At 36.3% G+C, this 14,543-nt stretch overlaps 2 protein-coding genes across 4 annotated transcripts in view; both read right to left on the bottom strand.

Moving 5' to 3' along the window:
- dhx38 (DEAH (Asp-Glu-Ala-His) box polypeptide 38) overlaps window positions 1-8,123 on the bottom strand; it is a 19,537-nt gene extending 11,414 nt beyond the window's left edge. The window contains exons 1-18 of the mRNA XM_043243265.1: window positions 7,967-8,123; window positions 6,923-7,292; window positions 6,135-6,346; window positions 5,895-6,056; window positions 5,221-5,383; window positions 4,993-5,111; window positions 4,263-4,342; window positions 3,977-4,132; window positions 3,731-3,892; window positions 3,530-3,637; window positions 3,315-3,436; window positions 2,604-2,741; window positions 2,314-2,500; window positions 1,457-1,642; window positions 1,141-1,281; window positions 951-1,061; window positions 280-396; window positions 80-187 (exon numbers count right to left, since the gene is read on the bottom strand). Of these exons, the coding sequence (XP_043099200.1) occupies window positions 80-187; window positions 280-396; window positions 951-1,061; window positions 1,141-1,281; window positions 1,457-1,642; window positions 2,314-2,500; window positions 2,604-2,741; window positions 3,315-3,436; window positions 3,530-3,637; window positions 3,731-3,892; window positions 3,977-4,132; window positions 4,263-4,342; window positions 4,993-5,111; window positions 5,221-5,383; window positions 5,895-6,056; window positions 6,135-6,346; window positions 6,923-7,239 (2,589 nt within the window). The 5' untranslated portion in view covers window positions 7,240-7,292; window positions 7,967-8,123. The remainder of the gene's footprint in view (window positions 1-79; window positions 188-279; window positions 397-950; window positions 1,062-1,140; window positions 1,282-1,456; window positions 1,643-2,313; window positions 2,501-2,603; window positions 2,742-3,314; window positions 3,437-3,529; window positions 3,638-3,730; window positions 3,893-3,976; window positions 4,133-4,262; window positions 4,343-4,992; window positions 5,112-5,220; window positions 5,384-5,894; window positions 6,057-6,134; window positions 6,347-6,922; window positions 7,293-7,966) is intronic.
- A 2,403-nt stretch (window positions 8,124-10,526) lies between these two features.
- LOC122348048 (cytochrome b5) lies at window positions 10,527-14,198 on the bottom strand. Of its 3 annotated transcripts, XM_043243303.1 has the most exons (6): window positions 12,601-12,798; window positions 12,119-12,258; window positions 11,909-12,037; window positions 11,320-11,346; window positions 11,157-11,188; window positions 10,527-11,075 (listed from the first exon to the last, which is right to left on the bottom strand). In XM_043243303.1, exons 2-6 carry the CDS (start codon window positions 12,233-12,235, stop codon window positions 10,985-10,987), a joined length of 396 nt encoding a protein of 131 aa, XP_043099238.1. In that variant the 5' UTR covers window positions 12,236-12,258; window positions 12,601-12,798; the 3' UTR covers window positions 10,527-10,984. The 3 variants fall into 3 exon arrangements, with proteins under 3 accessions (XP_043099238.1, XP_043099236.1, XP_043099237.1); XM_043243301.1 differs by lacking the exons at window positions 12,119-12,258; window positions 12,601-12,798 and adding an exon at window positions 13,843-14,198; XM_043243302.1 differs by lacking the exon at window positions 12,601-12,798 and having other exon boundaries at window positions 12,119-12,514.
- Between the last annotated feature and the right edge of the window lie 345 nt (window positions 14,199-14,543).

Raw genomic sequence — 14,543 nt, 5'->3', positions numbered from 1 at the left:
GAACAACACAAAGTAAAAACTCCGTTAGTACCCCGTTAGCTACTCCCGTATTAAAGAAAGCAGATTCCCATGGTTTTACCTTCAGTTTGCAGTAACCAGAATCCACCACAAACATGATGCCGTCCACAGTCAGAGACGTCTCGGCGATGTTTGTAGCAACAATACACTTCCTCACTCCATCAGGAGCCTGACGAAAACACAGGTTTAGTTCACAAACCATCTAAAGCGTTTGCCTTATGATCGGGATCTTAGAGTTTCCAGCAGAGACCAGGGGTTTACCTTCTGGAAGATCTTGGCCTGCAGGTCTGAGGGCAGCTGGGAGTAGATGGGCAGCACCGCCAGAGCAGGAGCGTTCTCCAGATCCTCCAGACGCTCCACAATCTGATCTGACGTCACCTGCAGCAGCATAAAAGGTAACATTTTACTTTACGGTTACAAATATTACTAGAATTTTAGCCATTTATTTAGTTCTAATTAAGCACATATTAATGCCTTATTCTACATGACCTCTATATTCTACATCCCTAATCCTACCCAATACCAAAACTTAACAACTACCTAACTAACTATTAGTAAGCAAATAAAAACTGTATTGAGGGAAAAGTTGCAGTTAAAGGTTAACAAGTGTTACCCATTTTAAAAGTGTTATCCAATAAACGTGTTTTTTTTTGCCTAAATGCATATTACTTATTAACCGCAGGAAAATACAAAGTGTCTTCGTAGAACATGAATGATCTCTGCTTAATATCCTAATGATCTTTGGCATAAAAGAAAAATTGATGCATTGTTGGCTAATGCTACAAATAAAACTGTTACTTATGGCTGGTTTGCATCCCAGGGTCACATTGTACTTCTCATAAATGAAAATAGATGTGCATTTATTTTAATAGTGTATATTAAACTGTGATTCCATTAATAACATCATTTGCATGACTAAAGCATCTCCTCACCTCAATGTCCTCCTGACCAGGCATGAAGATGAGGATGTCACCCACCATCCCGCTGAGATGAATCTGCAAGGCCTGTTTCACAGCCGCCTCCACATAGTCCTCCTGAGGAACCTGAATCACAGCAACACTCAGCGTCAGTACAGCACCGGACCAGCTTCAGCTTCAACGAAAGATGCTATTAACACCCCACCTTGCTGAACAAGATATCCACTGGGAACGTCCTGCCGGGAATGTGAAAAATAGGAACATTGCCAAAGAATCCCGCAAATTTGTCTGAGTCCATGGTGGCAGATGTGACAATGAGCTTCAAGTCTGAGCGTCTAGACACCACCTAAGCAATCAAAAAGCCAGGTTGATAAAAAAGGAAGAAGGGAGAGGATGACTCATCAGTATCACAATATAAATTCAACAGTTTAACTATCAATCCGGATGAAAACCAAATAAATTGACTATTGGAAAAAAGGCATTAATATGGATTGATGTGAAAGTGGACGGTGATGGATCACCTCTCGGAGCAGACCGAAGAGCACGTCAGTGTTGAGAGAGCGCTCGTGGGCCTCGTCCATGATTACGGCGCTATAGTGGTCCAAGTCTGACTCCCGCAGAGATTCCCTCAGAAGAATCCCATCCGTCATGTATTTTATTACAGTCTTCTCTGATGTACAGTCTTCAAAACGGATGGCATAACCAACCTGGTATAGACATTAAAGAAATGAACGTCTTTAGGACATGGACGAATCAGGGTTGAATAAAAAGTTGTTAATAAAATAATACACAAGAGTTTGGAATAAGTACGAGATTTTTTTACATTATTAAAAAATAGTAAAAAATAGGCATATAGTAACAGCTTGAAATAATTTCCTACTTTTAATATTTTAAAATGTCATTTATTCCTTTAACACCATTATTCAGTCTTCAGTATCATGTGATAATTAAGAAATCATTCTAATATTTACATATTTATAAATGGTATTTTTACAATTTATATATACATTTTCAAGATATTAAAATTTGTGGATGCCAAACAGAATCTAGGACATGTTATATATATATATATATATATATATATATATATATATATATATATATATATATATATATATATATATATATACGATACATTTTATTTTATTTTTTTTTGTTAGCATTTGTTTTATTTCCAATAACAAAACAACATTTTACTTTATGCTTTTAGTTTAGTTTGAGGTAATGAAAATAACCCCCAATTTACAGGAATCCACTATCATTCTCTCAGTATTTGCTTTTAAGAAAAATAACATGCTAGCCACCTCAAATCCACCAGGTGGCACTATTTCTCGATAATATTAATATATTTGCCAAGAAAAGCTGTCCAGGCACCCACCTCTTCTCCCAGGTTACTGTTCATTTCTTCGCTGACTCTCTTGGCCACGCTCATGGCTGCCACTCTGCGGGGCTGTGTGCAGCCCACCATGCCATAGCTGGTGTAACCATCCTCATGAAGATACTGAGTCAGCTGAGTCGTCTTACCACTTCCTGTTTCCCCCACCACAATCACAATATTGTTATCCCTGCCAGAGAGACACAAAGAAAAACATCAGCACGCCGTGAACAGACACATGAGCTCACAAACGTAGAGGCAGATCTCAGGTGAAATTAATACAGTGTCAGGACCTGATGATGTTGAGCAACTGCTGGCGAACAGCAAAGATGGGCAGATACTGTCTCTGCTCTAACAGAGTCTTCTTCTTAGCAAATTCGCTGCTCGCTTCACTCTTCTCCTTCATGTGGTCAGCAAACTTCTGCTCCGCTCTGAAAATATGAAAGATAAGAAAGAGGCCCATAAGGAAATCTCCAGATGTTTTTTAAATGATGTGCTGATTTTAACTGCAGCATTCTGTGAAATTCATTTAAACATGCTAAATTATATCTACGCTACTGTTTAAAAGATTTTTTTTAACGTTTTTGAAAGAAGTCTCCTAAAGTATAAGCATTAAAAAAATTAGCAAAAATATAAATGTAAAAATATTACAACTTAAAGCAACTGTAACATTTTAAAAAGTAAATTATTTCTGTGATGCAAGACTGAATTTTCAGCATTATTACTTCAGTCTCCAGTGTCTCATGATTCATAGAAATCATTGTAATATGCTGATTTGATGATCAAAAAACATTTCTTATTAATATTAAAAACAGTTGTGCTGCTTAATAGTTTTGTGGAAATAATGATGTTTTATTTTTCAGGATAATTTGATAAATAAAAATAAAAAAAAAACTCATCTGTGTACATCTGTCTGTAAACATTTGTCCCCTGAGAGATGTACTGTAAAATAATATTTTAAAACAGATGAAATCGTAAGGGATATATGTGAGTGACAAAATTACCTGTAATCCACTTTTCCATCTTCTCCGACAGGTTTTCCATCTGATGCATCCTCCTCTGTTTTCTTGATTCCCATGATATCACCCAGTTTGGTGCCAGCGAGCTCCCAGTGTTTGTGCTGTGCCTGTAGGAGAACCAATCAGAACAATTACATCTACACTGCTGCCCTGCAGTGAGAGAAGTGTGAACCATGAAGTATTAAAAACCATCTGTGCACCTTCTTTCTTTCTTTCTGTTCTCGGTGTCGCCGGACGAGCTGACTGCCCTTACGGGAGATGATGGCCATGTCTGAGGTCGCGTCTTTCACGGGAATGACCGGCTCGGGCTGGAGTCGCAGGACGAAGACAAAAGCGTCAGTTAAAGACTCACAAGTCTAGTGAATAGAAATAAGCACATGCATGCTCAGAGACATCCGTACCTGCTTAGTGAAGACGATCCTCCCGTCCAGGAAGGGCGGCACGAGGTTATGGACAAGCAGATGGACTCTGGTTGCGTTGTCTTCCTCAAAGTCCTCATCCACCTCCAAACGCTGAACCACTCCGCTGGTGAGCATGCGGTTGGTCTCCCAGCGTTCGTTGTCCTGAAGAAAAACACACTTGTGAGTGAGTACGGCACTTGTGTCGAGGTCTTTAAGGTACAGACGGGTGAGGATGCGCATCGGTACCTCGTTGATTTGCCGTTTCTGCGCCGAGATGCGTTTTTGGGTCTGCTTCTGTAGGATCTGCTCCCTCTTCTTCACATACTCATCTGAACTGGATGTCAAGGGGTTGTGGAACTCATCAAAACCTTCATCCATCATGTACCAGTCTCGATCGGCTTGCTGCACCAAAATAAAAATGAGAACACGTACATGAAATATTATAAATATATATTTACCCATATTTTACATATAAACTTTTCTTAAATATATACACGCATGATAAGTGACTGTATGAGTTTTAAGCACTCACCCTCTGATCTTCCTCCCACTGTTCCTTCTCTTCTTCATTATTAAACAGGATGCCGTCCTCTCGATCCTCCCTCTTATCACCTACAAAACAAGAGTCCATATAAATATAACATAGATGCTACTACTACTACTGTTCACGAAGAATTGTGAGATTTTTGTTTTTTAGAAATATAATTACAATCAAATGAACGTTTTGACATTTTAAAATGTGATTTATTTCTGTGATGGCAAAGCTGAATGTTTAGCATCATTACACTAGTCTTCAGTGTCATATGATCCTTCAGAAATCATTCGAAAGTTAAGAATTAATTCCAGTATTTTGATTTGTTGCTTAATAAACCTTGCTAAGTTTCATTTTCTTAAAAAAAAAAAATCTTATCAAGCCCAAACATTTGAAAAGTAGTGCATACACGACACATGTGTAGTTTGAAATTAAACCTGTTTGTTAATCATTGGCTTAATACATATTCTATTTATTATGTTAGGTATTAGAAATACTATTTAAAAAAAAAATTATTTAAATATTCTGAAGCGCAAAAAAATACATTAGTGTTATAATATTAGAAATTAAAAAGGAAATAAATAGATAAAAATGAAAAAAACAATAAATGTAGAATTTGGGAAGTAACTTAGTTTAGAATTTTATATTAGTCAATATTTACCAAACAAAACAGTAGACAAACAACTAAAAATTCACACACAAAAAGAATTTTGTTAAGTGTCATCTTTACCTTTTCCACGGGACAGACGTGGAGTGGATCCAAGGTGCTTCCTGTCATTGGCCCACTCGTTGTACTTGTATGATGGGGTTGGTAGAGGAGTATCTGCTGGATATTGAGGTTTACTTGACCTGAAAAACAAAAGTGACAATGCAACGCCCATTAATATTCCTTCTGACAACACAAACCCCGTCAGCACAAATACCCTTCAACATTAATCACCGATGAAGTGATTCGCACCTGTCTCTCCTCTCACTGTCGCGCACCGAGCGATGGCTGCGCTCGGAGCGCTCGTTCTCCCGGTGAGAAGGGGCAGGAGACGGGCTCTCCCAATGAGAGTGACGCGAGCTCGCGTATCCGCTGTCATCCTCATCCCAGCTGGAGCGTGACGGAGTGGCCAAATCTGTGTGGACATACGAAACACACTTGAGCCATCATTTCACACAAACAGGACACATTTGTTTCAGATTTCAGGTTTATTATAAGTAGGATTTTTAGGCTGCAGAATTTAGAATTTTTTTTTTTGATTTTTCTAATTAAATACAGTGTTTGTGCGTTTCATTCACAAAGGCATAGGATGCTTGTATATAAAACAGGAAGAGCTTATATTTATTTAATTTAAAGCAAAGCCTTTGATATGATAATCACACTGAGCAATAACGCAATTTCGGTTTAATTGGGATTAATCATTCAGCCTTAATGTGAATTAGTGTACAAAGTTTGGAGGATTCAACTATACTTTTCTCTCTTGTTCCTATAGGATAGTGGATGGATGGATTAAATATAAAAAAAGGAAATGTTCCATTTTGGCATATCTCACAACAAACAGTGCAGGAAATGATATTGAGTGCATTCATTAATACTACATCTGAACAGGGCAGTGTGTTCGGAGCACACGTGAGAGCGTGACTGACCTTTGGGTTTATTGCGGGGTGATTCAGGCTCATCTCGGCGAGTACCGCGGCTCATGCGGTCGGACCAGCCGTCTCTCTGTGAGCGTTCACTCCTCACACTGCCTTCACCTCGCTCAGAGCGACTGCTGCCGGAGCCACGGCTGCGGCTGCTTTCCCGCTCATCTGAAGGAAGACATGAAACCAAGATGAAAACCTGAGACAGCGAGGCGAGATCTCTCAGGCCGAAAACACCTGACTTACCTCGGTCTTTTCTTCGGTCTCTGTCCCGGTAGCGGTCATGGTCTTTGTCCCTGTCTCTGGATCTGTCTTTGTCTCTGCTCTTGTCTTCTTTGGAAGAAGCATAAACCCCATGTTCTCGTCTGTCCTTCTCTCTCTGTTGGTGTTTCTGCTTGAACTCCTCACTAACTCCTCCTGGGTTTGTCGGCGTTTCTGATCCAGTGACACGGTATTTTCTGTCGAAGCATGTAACAAACTCATGACTGTACTGCATTTATTCAGCTTTGACCACAGCAATAAAATATACCATTTTAAATATATATATTTAAATAGAATGTAAAAACTACATTTTACTGTATTTTGCAGTTTGTGAGCAGAAGAGAATTATTTTTAAAAAAATATTACTGTTTTTAAGATAGGAGGCTTTATGAATGATCTGGATAATAAAATAAAAATTATAAAAGGAATAAATACTATACATAAACATTATTTATAAAATACATCAAGTTACAAATATAACACTTTATATATAATTTGGCATCAATCATTAAAATATGTGGAATTTTGTTTTTCTGTGTTTTTTTAAGCTTTTTTACTCTTTTTTTTTAATAAAGCCTTAGTCCAATTAGCCCAATTAGTCTTTAGCTGTATTTGTGTTCTTGTGTTGTTGTACAGAGAATGGAGACATGTTACTTGACATGATACTTAACACAATTACAAGGACACCCAGAGCATTTTTGTGTATCTGTTGTTCCTACATTTTTCACACCAAACGGTCTATGCAAATAATTGTTTTTTGAAGAACGACCCACCTTTCTTTTTTTCGATTCTTGATATCGCCGTCCTCTTGATTTTCATCATCAGACCCAGAATCACTTTTCCCCTCCTCCCAGTCCTTGTAGGACGACACCTTGGATTTCTTGGGCTGATCGTCCAGTCTTTCCTTCCCCTCCCGCTCCTTCCGTTTCTGTGCGGCCAGCAGATCGAGGCCCAGGAGTGACGTGCGTGGAGCGGGCGCTCTGAACACGTGCTGCTCTGATGAAGCACTCTTCTTCTTGACGATCAGCCCCCCGACTTGAACACTGGGGTCACTTCCTTCCAGTCGATGCAGGGAGCAATCCTCGTCCATCTCTGCTGAGGTCTTTACCACAGTACTCCGCTGGTGGATTCCCGGTAAAGTGTCTAAAAGAAGTAGCCAAAAGTTACTCATTTAGCCGGTCTTCACGATCCAAGTCCAACACATTCTGATAAAACATGGCATTATTATGATTACATGTGATTTAAAATAAGTGTGTTAACATATATTTTAATTTTAAATTGGTCTAAAATGCCCCTAAACAATTTAAGAGGCACGTTTTGCCACTAATAAAAATTATAGTTCGTGTCATTATTGCATATTATATACATATATATATATATATATATATATATATATATATATATATATATATATATATATATATATATATATATAAAACACAATACTACAGCTAGCCTAGCATTAGTCATGAAGGTATTAGCCATAGATATGTATACGTCAGTTTTGGTCTTAAAATATTAAACACACTTTTAACTATAGTATTTCGTTTTTCCTAAATGTATTGTTACATGGTTAAAAACATTAACTGAACTTATAATATAGCAAAGGGATCAGAAAATGACCGCTGCATTTATATAAAAACTGTTGTATATCTAGCTCGCGTTTGATAAAAATAGCTGATGGAAGATGGAAGAAGAATATAGCTGATGGTTAAACGGCTCAGAGATTTACACGATGAACATTTTGATATGTTTGTTAATGTAAAACAGTACTGTAGCACTATTCACTCATAAGAGAAAAAAATTAACGGGTTTACCTTTCAAACGATATCCTCAGAAGCCAATCACATAAAGTTCCTCTAATCAGTTCTACACGGTGCGATAAAACCTAAGTAACATGCGATATAATAAAAATACTCGATGAAATAGCATAGCGGCAAACGTCAACAATGTGTACAGTAGGGCGCCATTACTATCCCGACATTCACAGCATAGTGACGTCATATCCGACTCCCGAATGAATCGCTCTCGTGAATCGTTTCAAAAGATCCGATTTCATCTGTACCCAAAAGACAATGGACACTTTAAAAACGGCTTTATAAAGGTTAATTAAGTTGATTGAGGTTTATTAAGGTTAAATTTAAAAATCATAAAATGTAAAAATCTGTTAAAACGTATAGGAAAAGATGAATTTCTATAAATAAAGTTTGTGTTTATACCTCCCCATATGATTAAATATGTAATTATTTTTGCGAAACACCTTTCAACAGTCTTGTAACAACACAAACCTAAATTATTTTAATCAGATTGTACCATAAGTCATAAGTGGTCAAACAATTAATCTCATACAAAATACGTTTTTGTTTGAACTATACGTGTTCTGTGTATATTGTATATATCAATACACACACATACAGTACACATATTTTGAAATTATTTGCATATCTATATTTATATTCAAATTATTTATATCACAAATAAATATAAATAAAAAAATTATATATATATATATATATATATATATATATATATATATATATATATATATATATATATATATATATTAAATATACACATCAACAAAATCTTTTATTTTGCATGTATTTATTGGGGATTAATCATTTTACAGCACTAAAATAAAGTAAAATTTAATATCCATAGACAAAAATGAACAGTCCAAAATGCATTGACAAATATTGTCTGTACTTTAAAGCATCCATAAATGCTTTTGCACTAACACTTTACCATTTTAAGCTTAAATGCATCTTCCTAAGTTTGTCCGAAGTCTAAAATAAGGCATATAACGGAGTAATCACTGCACAAATACATCTGAATTTTGAAACATTTATTGAAACCTTTAACAAACACAAATTCAGTAAGTCAGTCGTATTCACGATGACGTACCACGGATAATCCTAATCTGACAGATAAATTATAATTTTTAAATAGATGACATTTATTTCAGCAATTACAGAGGTCTTGAACTGCGATGTTTCCTGTTGTTGAACTAAAAGAGCTAGGGATCTAGAGACTAACACACTTATTCTCAATTCAGTTTATTCCCCCTATAGTTAAAATATAAATGACGTTAATGTGAACCAAAGAAAACTTGACAATGTCATCCATAGCTATACATATAAAATGCACACAAACATCTGAACATCAATTGTTAGACAAAGCTGAACGAATTTACTCAGCCTGGCAGGATTTTGCACATTTCTTGGGGCAGGAATGTCAAATGATTTTAAACATGACACTCAAACGCATGGCAAGAAATTAATCTAAAAATAAATCTAAGAGAAACTCATCCATTAACAATGATACTTATGGATTAATAATAAAAACATGACAATAATGGCATAATAATGTGTTTCATTAAAAACTACCTGATTTAAATGTAATTTTGTTTGGAAAAGAACACAAAAAGCAAACAAAAGTAGACATTTTGGTTTACTTATGCTTTTGAAGTTAGAGGCAACACTTGCATAATGATGTTTTTTTCATGACCTGCCCTTTAAGCCAAAGCCAGCAGAGCTAGAAAATACATGCAAGTGCTTAAAATGCTAAGAACAATTCATTAGAGAAGCATATGCATAATGAATATATGAACATGTACTCTGCAAGCTGTACAACAGTTCAAGTATCAAACACTTCCCAAAACTAAATGTTCTCATCAGCATGTTTCCAAAAAAAAAAAAAAAAAAAAAAAAAAACATTTAAACGTCTCTCAAATGCATTATTACAAAAAGGCTGAAGAATGGAGTCGATTTCAAGTTTGTAGATACAGGTACGGTACCACACTATAGAAATATTCATTGTAAGAAAAAGTGTACATATGACATTAAAGCACTGTATGACTGTAACTCTATGCTACATTTCAGCAATTGCACGTTGTCTGATGTTGAACGACAACATTCATGCAAAAGAGATATGACCACATTTAAAACAATGACAATGTTTTATGTAGTTTTCTTTATAGGAATAGTTCACCCGAAAACTAAAATTAATTCTGCCATCGTTTACTCACCCTTATATCCATGTATATTTTTTTCTCCATACATTGAAAGCCAATGGTGACCGAAATTTGGTCATGATTACCAACATTCTTATTTAAAAAAAAAAAAAAAAAAAAAAAAAAAAAAAAAAATATATATATATATATATATATATATATATATATATATATATATATATATATATATATATATATATATATATATATATATATATATAAATTTTTATTATTTATTTATTTATCTCACAGAAGAAAGGTCATAGATGTTTGGAATGACATAATGAGTAACTGAGCATTTTGATTTTGGGGCAAACTATTCCTTTGGGAAACATGTCGTATTTAAAATAGCGATTTCTTTTTTAGTAGCATGACACTTGCTGTTCTCTTCTTATCTTTCAGCTCCACTTGAATCATTTGGTCAAAGTCCTTAGGTAATAAACCTAAAGCAATTCACTGACAAACATAAATTAGCAGCTATGTGAAGGCTGTGGACTTGTGATTTGTCAAAATGATCAGCGAATTAAAATCCATCACCATACCTGAAGGACCTGATCTTTCCAACTACACTCTAGATTAATTTAAAGGAGTTGAAGTCATTTCCAAGTACATTTAAAAAAAAAAAAAAAAAAAAAAAAAGTCTAAACTTGATGTCAGAAAGCATGGAAGAAAGCTTTGGAGCTTTTCCATACAGCTAGTTGAGAGGAAACTAAAGAAGAGAGGATGAGCAGGAGTTTAGAGTGATCTTGCTGACTCACTCACTGAAACAAGTCAAGGCCTCCAGATGAGAAAAATATATATCGGTGACAAAGTTCACGGGAGTTCAGGAGGATTTGTGCTCCAACACGTAGTAACGGTACATGACGCCCACAAGTACGGCAGCCAATGTGGGAATTAACCAGGTGGTCCATGACCTGAGCGAAAGAGAAACACTTTAACAAAATAAAAACAGGCCAAACGTGAGTACTGCAGTAGAATATAGTTTGAACTCCTACCTGGTGTCTTTGGAAGTTGTAATGTAAACTTCCTAGAACAGAAATGTGATAAAGCGAGCAAACATTAACAAGCTGCAACAACCTTTACGTCATGCAAATCAAGTTCATGCATCAGTCACAAAGGTCAGGAGACTTTTGTTTATTGCTTTTTTTGTTTTTTTACCTTTTTTGAGGCTTTCTTCCGATCATCCTGAAACAGAAAATAGGTCTAATTAAAGTTCATGGCTTTCCACATACTTATAGACACAGATGAATACTACATCAACAGTTTATCATCTTTTACTGCAGATAAAAGCGTGTTTTTAGAGGTGTATTGTTAATAGAAATAAGCACAGTGAACTATTGTAGGAAATCTATGTGATCCGAGTAATCCTAAACGTGAGAAAGCTTCATATAAAGCATCAACATACTCATAAGATTTTAATATGTGAGGCATGTTTTTCTCAGCTCATACCTTACATTATAAGGTTATATCCTTATGTAATATTATAAATCAACATGAGCATGTCAACACAAATGTTACATATCATATTGCACGCTTTTTGGAGAACAACACAGCACAATATGTAGAATAACTTTTTTTAATAAAAAGCCATAATTTTGTTTACACAATCGATTATTAAAATAATTTTTAGTTGCAGTCCTACACTGGATGATTAAGTTTACATTTAATCGTTTAGATGAATCAACAAAAGAGCAATGATATGCTATGAATATAGAATAGAAACGACATATGCTTTTCGTCATATTACCATATGAAGCTCGCCGATGTAATACTGCTGGAGCATCTCTCTGGCGTCTGTGGAATGACCCACATCCTCAAAGCTTTCTGTCGCATCTGCGCCCGCTTGCTCCAGCAGAACCTCTTCACCTCCTGGATGCTGTCGAAATTAAAGACAGGGTTTATATTCTTTGGAAACACACGTCTGATGACACACGTTGCACAACATTCAAACTCTAACCTTACTCGTGTTACACAACGGTGAGAAACGTTTGACACTGGGAAGTCGCTTCAACATTTCTGCGTAAGCCTTCTGAACAAAACACGTTAATGCAGGAAACCGGTTCTTGTAGCGCATCAGTGCCCACGCACTTTTCCTTCCTAAAATGTGTATCATGTATCATTTCTTCCATAGGTATGGTAATACAACTTCATTGAAAACTTACAAGTCACGAAGCAAATAGATAAGAAGCAAATTGGATGAGATTAACATATTGCACAAAAATATATAGAAATAGGGTCCTTAACTGATTAATGAAGGAAAAAAACTACAATCCAATGAAGTACTGTATATGGCAATTAAATTAAAAGTGATGCAGAAATATTGATTGCATATATGGAAAAAAAAATATTTCATGTTAACTGCAAAATATATAGCTAATATGTAAATAATATGCAATATAAATAGGATTTAGAATCAATATGAAAAAACACATTTTTTACCTTATCAGTTATCAACTGTATAAACTTCACAACAATCACTTGCACTGATATAGCAAGATGTTTTCAAGTTGTCATCTTTAACATACAGCTCTTTTCATCTTCTTTTATATACGTGTTTGATTCTTCATATTGTTTCAGTCTTTAAACTGCACTGATTGTCTTGTGAGAAGTTAACCGCTTCCAAGGCATGTGACTGGCTATTCATTACTGATGTCATACTTTAATATGGACGTGCTTCCATATCGGATCAAAGTCTGGGATGACAAAGTTATTAATGAGCATTGAGAAAAGCGTCAGAAAAAGCTTATATATCCATTAACAACCTCATATCTCTTTAACAGCATATATATATATGGTTTTGCAAGTCAATATCTCCTATAGAGAAAGTCAATGGATTTTTACTTTGGTAAACCACTACTGCACTCAATTCATTCTTTGGTTTATCTATAATCAGTTCAAACAGAATTATATTAAAATACTCTTTCGGCTAATCAAAATAAAGTTTGAGTCACAAATTAAAACCCAGTCCTTTAGTAAACGATGCAGTTTTTAGTTTGTTTATTATTTAATATAGTTAGCAGCTGCCTGAACTGTATATATTTGCACCTCTAAAAGTTCCTCTTTTTTTCTACAAACATTAACGTCCCCAAATATAGTAAAATCAGGGAATCGGAATCGAAAGATTCGGTTCCCGACTCGGTTAACGTTCACACGCGTGCCGCACGACACCGTAGTTACGTCATACAGAAATGAAAACAAAGAAATGTAGGTCGTAATATTATAAAAATGTATATTATGAGTCAGGATTTGAAAGGCAAAACGCGTTTTGCCACGCGTCGGACGTGAAACGCAGCAGGGATCGCTTGTTTTATTGTTGATTGACAGCTCGACATGATCGGGCTAGCAGAGCAGCTAACTTACGTGGCTAACACGCACCGATTCAAAGCATGTGTCCCTATGTCTTGAAACAAAATAATATCGTAGGGATTGATCTAGTTTCATCCTCCGGTGTGTTGTTTCCTGCAGTGAAACTAGCATGCTAACACACTAATCGGGCCACACAAACTTTAATGATCTTGTCAGCGGCTCGTGTTTCGAGTATAGACACATTCAAACTGCAAATTAATAAAAGCAGCTCGTATTTAGGATATATAAACAACAGAAAGAGGATTCGGTGCTGGGTGGTTAAACAGTTGTGTCGGGAGTGATGTGGAGGACATGATGAAACTCCAAGCCTCTTACCTCCTCCATGAAACTTGTGATATCGTACACTTTGTCGTGGATGATGAGCCACGTGTCTTTGCTCATGTTGTGGACCTGAACCTCTTCTCGTGTGTAATATTTCACGCCGTTATCCTCCGGCGTGCGTGCATTCTCCTTCTTCACATCCTGGTCTTGTCTTTTCACCGAGCTCTCGGTTTCTTCCCCCATAGTCACGCGCTTTCTGTCGCTTCTCTGCTGGAGTACACCGTAAACCCGTGTCACCTGCAATCTTTTACCTTGAAGCTGTCTTTTTTTGACACACCTAACCCGTCCAGTTCAGTTCTCGTCCAGCCGGCACACCATTTCACCACCAGTCACGAGAAATGACCCAATCCGTTCGCTCGAACCGAACCAGCCAATCAGCGCCGAGTTCACTCGGCACGCGGCCAGTGACCGATCCAGCAGCAGCCAATCGGAATCGAGAGCCGATCATCACGAGACCGCCAAACGTCACACGCATGTTACACGCACGTTGGTCTCACGTTACACAACCCCAAAAGTCCTTAATGCTGAAAAGTCCTAAATACCTTTTTGTTTGCAGAATTTTAAGTAGCTTTAAAAAAAAAAGACAGTACGGATGTTTTAATATCCAATATTATGAAAGGTTTTACGGAACAACCATCGATGCTAAAACATTAAAACCTTGAATTAAAAAACATATCTGTGCTGTGGTTAAAGAT

The sequence above is a fragment of the Puntigrus tetrazona genome, chromosome 7 (assembly GCF_018831695.1).
Source record: "Puntigrus tetrazona isolate hp1 chromosome 7, ASM1883169v1, whole genome shotgun sequence".
Lineage (NCBI taxonomy): Eukaryota > Metazoa > Chordata > Actinopteri > Cypriniformes > Cyprinidae > Puntigrus > Puntigrus tetrazona.
The sequence above is the reverse complement of the archived record's forward strand: the minus strand, read 5'-3'. Positions and strand labels throughout refer to the sequence as shown.